The 10,515-nt window shown below is 27.6% G+C and overlaps 1 protein-coding gene across 1 annotated transcript in view; it reads right to left on the bottom strand.

Moving 5' to 3' along the window:
- Window positions 1-1,447, bottom strand: part of LOC101512258 (protein SPIRAL1-like 3) — a 2,833-nt gene extending 1,386 nt beyond the window's left edge. The window contains exons 1-2 of the mRNA XM_027331629.2: window positions 1,309-1,447; window positions 10-338 (exon numbers count right to left, since the gene is read on the bottom strand). Of these exons, the coding sequence (XP_027187430.1) occupies window positions 10-306 (297 nt within the window). The 5' untranslated portion in view covers window positions 307-338; window positions 1,309-1,447. The remainder of the gene's footprint in view (window positions 1-9; window positions 339-1,308) is intronic.
- Between the last annotated feature and the right edge of the window lie 9,068 nt (window positions 1,448-10,515).

Below are 10,515 nucleotides of genomic sequence, written 5' to 3'. Positions count from 1 at the left end.
TGAAGCAACACCAACACCGGATAGTGAAGCAACACCAACACTGGATAGTGAAGCAACACTAGACGGTGAAGCAACACCAACACCGGCTAGTGAAGCAACACTAGCCGGTGAAGCAATGCTAGCATTTTGAGTACCCCCACCATTTACAGGTTGAGCTGGAGAAGCAACGCTGGCATTTTGAGTACGCCCGCCATTTACAGGTTGAACTCGATTGTTTGCACTTTGAATATTGTTGCCAGACTCTCCGGTGCCAAAGAGATAACCCAACGAACTCTGACCGCCACCACTACTGACTCCTCGGCCCATTTCCTGTCAGTTCAGAACTTGTGTGACAAAACCTACATAGCATCATCGCATTTCTTTTTTAAAATAGTACTAGCGTCATTATAGCCGCTATTTGACAATTCGTACTAAATAGTAAATTGTGAAACAATAGCAATTTGTTCAAATCCTACCATGCTACAACGTTACTATAACTGCTATTTAACGACACTGATTCAAGTGGACAAAACTGCATTAGTGATAAGAAAAAAAGGGCATTGGTCCAGTTTCGCAGATTTTACAAAGTAATCAAAATTTCATCTCATTGTATCTCTTCTAGATCTCATTGTGTCTCTTCTAGTTTCATCTTTACATTACTTTGTGTCTAGATCAAGTGAAACAAAACCAAATAACTGAACTTAACTGGTTAATGAGCTTCAGTTAAAGACAAAATCATCAAGAGTACCCGAGCTTAAACAATCTTTGGTCAGTTTTTTCTTATTTCTTATTCGAATTCTAGATTACCAGAAGATTAACACACACAAAATAAATCCAAGTAAAACAAAAAAACCAACTTGCCTTTAAACAACAACTAAATGACATGCTAAATCTCAGAACAAGTTTACCACCATCAACAAATTCAAGCTAAAGAAACTAGTTTTAGGTAAATTAAGCGTGAAAAAACACAGACAAGAACATGCAACAAAACAGTTATCCTAAAATCAAATTTGATAAACACCATCATCATCATCATCACCATCACTAAAAACTAAAATAAAAAATTATCAAATCTAATCTTAAAAAAGAAAGAAAAAAAACTAAACCCCACTAATTTTTTGGGAGTGAAAGTTAAAACAAAAATTAATCCAACAAGGCATTGAAGTAAAAAAAAAAAAAACATCATGAGTTGATTAGAGACATTATCATTGTACAGTAGAAAACAACAAATGAAACATAAACAATGAAAAGCCAAAAGTGTAATTGGGTAGTTCATGGTGTAGATCTAAATGAAAACCAATATAGAAATGAGATCTAAAGTTTGTGTACCTTCTTGAGCAATGAAGTCGGTGATGTTAGAAGTGAACTACACTATGAAGCAGTTATGTTAAAAATAGATATTTATTATGGAGCCAAATTTTTTTGAAAAAACAAATAGTAGATAATAATTTTTTAAGATCAACTCTTCAAATTGTTATTATAACAGCATATCTAGATTCTAAAGTTTACCTACTAAGGTGGTGAAAATGGTTCTAAATTGTATCATAAAAGTAGAAGTTTATAGTCGTGTTATTATTTCTGATGTAGATAAAGTGGTTTGAAAATAATGAAAAATTAGTATATATTTCAAAATTGAACTTTAAAAATAACATAAACGCACACAATACCACAAGTGATTTAACATGGTGTTTGGTAAAAAGAACTTATAGCTTTAAAATGTGAGTTTCTCTAGTTCTATTAAAAAGAAGGAAAAAAAGTAAAACTAATGAACATCTTTATTGTCATAAGTTTTAAATATTTTTCCAATATATTATTGTAAAAAAATATTAAATATTCTTATGGCAATTTTAAATGTTGTAGTTTTTTTCTCCAATAAAAAATAGTAAATTTTAAAAATATTGAAAAAAAATCTTCTTTTTTTTGAGTAATCTAGTTACGAATAAATACACATATTAAATATAAAAAAATGAAAATATTTAAATTTGAGTCGTTTACTTATCAATATTATTTCAATTATCAATTAGATTCTATTTATGGAACTCAAAATTATTTTTTAAATTATAATTTGAGAAAGTATAAATATATAATTTATTTTACAAGTTTACCCATAAACTACAATATCGAGGGAGACAAATTAAACCTGCATTATGTTGAATTTTGGTTGTAGATAAAACTAAATAAATTGAGTTGGCTTCTTAAAAGAAAAAATTAAGATGGACCAAGTTAAATAATGGTTCTCACATGCATCAGCTTTGGTTTTAGGTGTGATCCTTTAGGAAGGGTGTGTCTATTGTGGCTATTTGGCCCTTTATGCACCAAAAAGTTTGCTTTGCCTTAGTGGCAAGCAACAAATGGAATTGGATTCTAAAAGAAAAGTGAACTTATGATATTGCAAAAAAAAAAAAACCAAGTCACATAGATAAAAAAATAGTTATATAATGTTAATAAACAGCTATATTCCTCATTTTATAAGTCATTTTTTAAACTCAACACAAAAATAGAAAATGATATTAGAGTAAATTTGTTTAATATTTATTTCAAGAAAAAATATTTTTTTAATAAAAAAAAAGTGACATTTAATATGGACTGGTATTAAAGTTGTCCATCATAGATTACACAAGATTAATGGTTGGATTTTACAATTATGTCGAATCTTATCATGATTCTTCCACATTGGATCTCACGATGCCATAATTGAAGATCACCAATCTCATTTTCTTAAGCATGTTTTCTTTTCAATAAGCCTTTGAAAAGCAATAGACATTTTCATGTGTCGCTCACTTACCTTTGTGATTCTTTTTGTGGATATATAGGTTAGTGTAATTACTTGTTCGTTTCCTTGGATTAGTTGAAAACAAGAACATGCATAGGCACCATTAACTTGATTGGCTTGGAGTAAAAGAAAAACCATAGGACCAATTGGAGGCACAGGACAGAAAAAGGAGATGCAATTTAGTGCGAGAGAAACATAATAAGATTTAATAGAATTCACCATTGATCTTGTGTAGTCTATGATAGACAACTTTGACATTAGTCTATATTAAATGCCACCTTGAAAAAATATTTTTGGTGTTTTTTGTTTAAACTTATTTTTATAGAATATCAATAGTAAATACACGATATATTTTGGTTTCACCCGTGTCAAAAATAGAGATCTTTATAATCAAAGAAACAGTATTAAAAAACAAAACCAAAAAGTCAATTATGGCATGCATAATGATAATCTTTTTCATTTTAAACGAAACAAAGAATTGTTTTGTATTCACACGAGACACTTACATTTTTGTGTTTAAAATGTAGTAAAAAATACATATTTGATTTTTTAAATTTAATTTAATTTTCGCTTATATCTTTTAAATTTATTTTTTTAATTTAATTTTTTAAGTTGCATTTTTTTGCATCATTATTCTTATATATTAAATTATGCATACATTTTTTTAAGTTTAAATTTTTTCTCGAATTACTATCATTAAATGTTAAGATCTAATCAAACATTACAACAAGTTAATTGTTAATACTACTTAATTTATATGTGAAGAAAATTAAAGACATTGATTATGTGAATAATTTATTACTTTATTTTTGAAGTTATACCTGTGTTTAAATTATTGTAGAAAAAATAAAAAAAATATATAAATCATAAAAACTAAACCCCACTAATTTTTTGGGAGTGAAAGTTAAAACAAAAATTAATCCAACAAGGCATTGAAGTAAAAAAAAAAAAAACATCATGAGTTGATTAGAGACATTATCATTGTACAGTAGAAAACAACAAATGAAACATAAACAATGAAAAGCCAAAAGTGTAATTGGGTAGTTCATGGTGTAGATCTAAATGAAAACCAATATAGAAATGAGATCTAAAGTTTGTGTACCTTCTTGAGCAATGAAGTCGGTGATGTTAGAAGTGAACTACACTATGAAGCAGTTATGTTAAAAATAGATATTTATTATGGAGCCAAATTTTTTTGAAAAAACAAATAGTAGATAATAATTTTTTAAGATCAACTCTTCAAATTGTTATTATAACAGCATATCTAGATTCTAAAGTTTACCTACTAAGGTGGTGAAAATGGTTCTAAATTGTATCATAAAAGTAGAAGTTTATAGTCGTGTTATTATTTCTGATGTAGATAAAGTGGTTTGAAAATAATGAAAAATTAGTATATATTTCAAAATTGAACTTTAAAAATAACATAAACGCACACAATACCACAAGTGATTTAACATGGTGTTTGGTAAAAAGAACTTATAGCTTTAAAATGTGAGTTTCTCTAGTTCTATTAAAAAGAAGGAAAAAAAGTAAAACTAATGAACATCTTTATTGTCATAAGTTTTAAATATTTTTCCAATATATTATTGTAAAAAAATATTAAATATTCTTATGGCAATTTTAAATGTTGTAGTTTTTTTCTCCAATAAAAAATAGTAAATTTTAAAAATATTGAAAAAAAATCTTCTTTTTTTTGAGTAATCTAGTTACGAATAAATACACATATTAAATATAAAAAAATGAAAATATTTAAATTTGAGTCGTTTACTTATCAATATTATTTCAATTATCAATTAGATTCTATTTATGGAACTCAAAATTATTTTTTAAATTATAATTTGAGAAAGTATAAATATATAATTTATTTTACAAGTTTACCCATAAACTACAATATCGAGGGAGACAAATTAAACCTGCATTATGTTGAATTTTGGTTGTAGATAAAACTAAATAAATTGAGTTGGCTTCTTAAAAGAAAAAATTAAGATGGACCAAGTTAAATAATGGTTCTCACATGCATCAGCTTTGGTTTTAGGTGTGATCCTTTAGGAAGGGTGTGTCTATTGTGGCTATTTGGCCCTTTATGCACCAAAAAGTTTGCTTTGCCTTAGTGGCAAGCAACAAATGGAATTGGATTCTAAAAGAAAAGTGAACTTATGATATTGCAAAAAAAAAAAAACCAAGTCACATAGATAAAAAAATAGTTATATAATGTTAATAAACAGCTATATTCCTCATTTTATAAGTCATTTTTTAAACTCAACACAAAAATAGAAAATGATATTAGAGTAAATTTGTTTAATATTTATTTCAAGAAAAAATATTTTTTTAATAAAAAAAAAGTGACATTTAATATGGACTGGTATTAAAGTTGTCCATCATAGATTACACAAGATTAATGGTTGGATTTTACAATTATGTCGAATCTTATCATGATTCTTCCACATTGGATCTCACGATGCTATAATTGAAGATCACCAACCTAATTTTCTTAAGCTTGTTTTCTTTTCAATAAGCCTTTGAAAAGCAATAGACATTTTCATGTGTCGCTCACTTACCTTTGTAATTCTTTTTGTGGATATATAGGTTAGTGTAATTACTTGTTCGTTTCCTTGGATTAGTTGAAAACAAGAACATGCATAGGCACCATTAACTTGATTGGCTTGGAGTAAAAGAAAAACCATAGGACCAATTGGAGGCACAGGACAGAAAAAGGAGATGCAATTTAGTGCGAGAGAAACATAATAAGATTTAATAGAATTCACCATTGATCTTGTGTAGTCTATGATAGACAACTTTGACATTAGTCTATATTAAATGCCACCTTGAAAAAATATTTTTGGTGTTTTTTGTTTAAACTTATTTTTATAGAATATCAATAGTAAATACACGATATATTTTGGTTTCACCCGTGTCAAAAATAGAGATCTTTATAATCAAAGAAACAGTATTAAAAAACAAAACCAAAAAGTCAATTATGGCATGCATAATGATAATCTTTTTCATTTTAAACGAAACAAAGAATTGTTTTGTATTCACACGAGACACTTACATTTTTGTGTTTAAAATGTAGTAAAAAATACATATTTGATTTTTTAAATTTAATTTAATTTTCGCTTATATCTTTTAAATTTATTTTTTTAATTTAATTTTTTAAGTTGCATTTTTTTGCATCATTATTCTTATATATTAAATTATGCATACATTTTTTTAAGTTTAAATTTTTTCTCGAATTACTATCATTAAATGTTAAGATCTAATCAAACATTACAACAAGTTAATTGTTAATACTACTTAATTTATATGTGAAGAAAATTAAAGACATTGATTATGTGAATAATTTATTACTTTATTTTTGAAGTTATACCTGTGTTTAAATTATTGTAGAAAAAATAAAAAAAATATATAAATCATTTATAAAATTCGATGAATGTTGTCCGAATGATTAGTACAAGAAACATATTATTGTAGCATTTGGTAGAATCTTAAATGATAAGATATTTTTAATTGATTTAATTATTATAAAAATTGAGATAAATAATTAATGGTGTAATTTTAATGTAATTTAAAATATCAAATCAACATAAAATAAACTTAAAAGATTAAGTAGGAAATAAGTTAAACTTAAAGAAGTTGAAATTTTTCCTAAAATATATACTTGTTTCCAAGAGATAAACACTTCCAAAATTAAAAAAGGAGTATATTAAAATATCAATCAACTATCTTATTAAAACCCAAAGTTTAAAAACGACTTTGATGGCCTTTTTTATATTTCATTGTTTTTTATATATCTGTTTTGTTTACAAATTAAATCCTCAACACCGTTGGGTCCAATATTCAAAAATAAACTATACTAGAAATAAAAAATTAGTTGGGCCAGCCTTTTTTCTATTTGTACAGTTTTTTTGGGTTTTGTACTGTGCAACCCCCACTTGTACCTCGCACCCTCATCATCAAGGAAAAATATTAGATTGCCCCTAATATTATTAGCAAAAATCCCAAAAAAATTCTTCTTTTTTTTTTCATCCATTTTATTCGAAAGTTTGAATTGTCCGAATCACATTTGCAAACATTCGAACCTTTGAAACTTTCAAAATCCAAAAGTAACATAAACTTCGAAACTTTGAAATTTTTGAATTATTAAGTTTCTAAATTTTGAAAGTTTTCATGAACATGAAACTTTCAAAGTTCATTTTTCTCCAAAATTTTAAAACTTTCGAAAGTTTTCATGAATATGAAACTTTCGAAATGCAGAAACCTTCAAAAGTTTCTAACAATCTGAAAGTTTCGAAATATAAAATTCAGAAACATAAAGTTTTTCCATTTTGAAACTTTGGTATTCGTGGGAAGTTCCGAAATGCATTTTTATTAGTAATATATTAATAATAATAAATAGTAACAAATTTATAATAATAAATTTATAGTAACAAATAGTAATATATTTATAGTAATAAATTAATACTATTAAATTTAATATCTAATTTCGGAAGTTTCAAATTCATCAAAAAATTTGATGTTTTCAGAAAAATCACACTTCGAAACTTTCAAATTTATCTAAAGTTTCGAAAGTTTCAGATGATCTGGAAAATAGCAGTTCGAACTTTTCGGATTTTCTAAAAATGAATTGAAAATTTCGAAAGTTTGGAATTTTTTTTAAACTTTCGAAACTGACTTACTTCGAATGTTTGAAATTTTCGAAGGATGTGTGTTTCAGAAATTTCACATTCATCCAAACTTTCGAAATTTTCTGGAAATTTTCATTTCGGAACTTTCAGATTCAATGAAACTTCCGAATGATATGTGTTTCGAAGTTTCAAATTCTTCCAAACTTTTGAAACTTTTTGGAAATGTTAACTTCAGAACTTTCATATTAATCGAAAGTTTCGAAATTGGTAATTATTTATGTAAAATTATATTTCGAAAGTTTCTAATTTAACAAAAGTTACGAATAGATCATAAAATTCACTTTTAATTATTTCGAAAGTTTGAAACTTTCGAATATTAAGAAATATTTTGTAAGTTTCGAAAGTGGGGGTGAGAAAAGAGAGTGGTAATTTTTTTTTTATGATTTTATATAAAATAAAAAAGGATAAAACGGTCATTAAAAAAATGAGAGGGTGGGAGATAAAGATGGGAGGGTGCACGGTACAATTCTCCAATTTTTTTTTTTTAAAGTTCAGAATGAACTTCTTTACTATCTTTTTGTTAAACACAAATGGACTTTCAACAAAGTAGTATTCAAAAGACCCAGCAAACAAAAGGATTGGGTAGATTTTTTTCCCACCCCAATGTCCTTCGATTTGGTCGATCTATAGGTATATTTTGATAAATAAAAAAAAATTACTTCTTAATTGACTAATTAAGAGGTGTTAAATGATGATTTTGAGAATATAGGAATGTGGGAAAAAGAAACCATCTAAAGATTTAATGAATTTCTTTTTACACTAATGGGCTCAAATGGTCCAAATCCAATTTTTTTTTAACAAATAGATTCACAATGGTTTAAAATAAAATAAATGAGAAAAAAATTAAAAGAAAAGACAAAATTGGGTGTTTACATATATTTTTAGTATCTCTAAAAAAAATTTCAACGATTTTTTGCTCGTAGTAGATGGAATTGTTAATACCAAAAGAAACTAACACACACAATTTCGAGTTTTAGATTTGAACTTAGGATATATTGTCAAATCTAACAATATCGGCATTCTGTCAGTTAAACTAAGATTTAAGAATAATTTCTGAAATATTTTAATTTCGAAAAGCAAAAAATAAAACACATTCTCTATTTTTTGAAGCTATTTTCAATTTGGACTTCATTTACGTTAGTTTGATGGAGGCGTATTTTCAAAGACATTCGGGTTAATTTTATTGCTAGCGTTTTTTATTAAGTTTCACGTCGTTATTTCTTTTTATGCAGAGTTATTGGCAACATAATTGATTATTTAAATTATTTATTATAAATCTTAATTTTACCTTTGTTTAGAAAATGACTCCTTATTTACGGTTGGTTTTTTTAAAATCATAGCTTCAGATCCCTAATATAAGGTGGAAGAAATGTTTTTTCTTTCTTTCTTTTGAGAGATATGAGCTTCAACGTGTCTCACATTTATAGAAAAGACAATACATGTGTAGATAAATCGACTTATCAATATTATTTCAATTATTAATTAGATTGTATTTATGAAACTCAAAATTATTTTTTAAATTACAATTTGAGAAAGTATAAATATATAATTTATTTTACAAGTTTACCCATAAACTACAATATCGAGGGAGACAAATTAAACCTGCATTATGTTGAATTGTAGTTGTAGATAAAACTCAATAAATTGAGTTGGCTTCTTAAAAGAAAAAATTAAGACGGACCAAGTTAAATAATGGTTCTCACATGCATCAGCTTTGGTTTTGGGTGTGATCCTTTAGGAAGGGTGTGTCTGGAAAATTGGCTATTGTACCCCCCCATTTAAACTTATACCCTTCAACTTAAAATTTTTGTTGTAAAATACCCAAAATAATCCTAAAAAAAACAGTAAAAGTCAAAATAAGAAAAAATTGAAACACTTTACTCCCATATTGAAAAATCCGGAAAAGTAAGTTTTCAGACAAAAAAGTTTTTATCGGAAATTTCAAGAGGAATGAAATTTCCGGTAGTTTAAAATACATACCGGAAATTTCAAAAACGAAATTTTCGGGAGGCAAACCGGAAATTTGAAAAATCCGGTAGTTGTAAATTCCCGGAAATTTCGTTTTTGAAATTTCCGGTATGTATTTTGAACTACCGGAAATTTCAATCCTCTTGAAATTTCCGGTACACTGTGTAATTTTTTTTTTTTTTAATTTTTGTTTATTGAATTTTGTTAGTGAGGACCAGAGGAGGAAAATCTGACGGTGGTGATTATTCGTGAGTTCGGCCTCCTACACAATCAAATAGGAGAGCTGCTGTTGAAAAAAGGAGAAAGAGAAATGAGGAAAGGCAGGCGCCTCAGGACGAGCAGCCCCAGGATGAGCAGCCACAGCAAAATCTTATGTTTGATGCAGAACAGGATGAGCAGCCCCATGATGAGCAGCCTCAGCACGATCATGAGTTTTATGATGAATATGACCAGCAGCAGCAACATTTTGATGATGAACATGGTCAGCAGCACCAGCCTGATGAACCCATGTTTCCTGGAGGTCCTTATGATCTTTCTGTCCTTACAGATTATGAGCATCATATTGCAATTAATGTGTGGAATGGACAGGTTAGTAAATAATTTATTTTATTACATATTATAATATATTTGTAGTATAGGTTATTTTATTACACATTATAATTTATTTGTAGTATAAGATTATAATATATTTTTAATTGTGTTATTTTTAATTAAACAGGAAAGACGTGCCTTGAAAGTTGTTTCCAATGGCAAAAAGCAAGACAAATTTATTGATATTAGATATCATTTACCTGCTCAAATAGATCATTGGATTAATATATCTGGATTACGTCCTCTGAGAAGATGTAGTTTGCATATGATTGATGGTAACATGATATCTGCTTTTGCTGAGAGATGGCACGCAGAGACTAGTTCATTTCACCTGCCATTCGGTGAAATGACTATTACTCTTGACGACGTCAGGGGTCTTTTGAGCATCCCGTGTACTGGAGAGTTTTTCACACCTCCCGCAAATGTCAATGAAGATTTGGCAATTGCTGCTGCTGTTGAGTTGTTGGGGGTTACATATGATGAAGCTGTCACTGAGACTAGGACCAATAGAGGGGCTTC

This window comes from Cicer arietinum, chromosome 2, assembly GCF_000331145.2.
Source record: "Cicer arietinum cultivar CDC Frontier isolate Library 1 chromosome 2, Cicar.CDCFrontier_v2.0, whole genome shotgun sequence".
Lineage (NCBI taxonomy): Eukaryota > Viridiplantae > Streptophyta > Magnoliopsida > Fabales > Fabaceae > Cicer > Cicer arietinum.
Note: the sequence above shows the minus strand (reverse complement) of the source record. Positions and strands in the feature narration are given on the sequence as shown.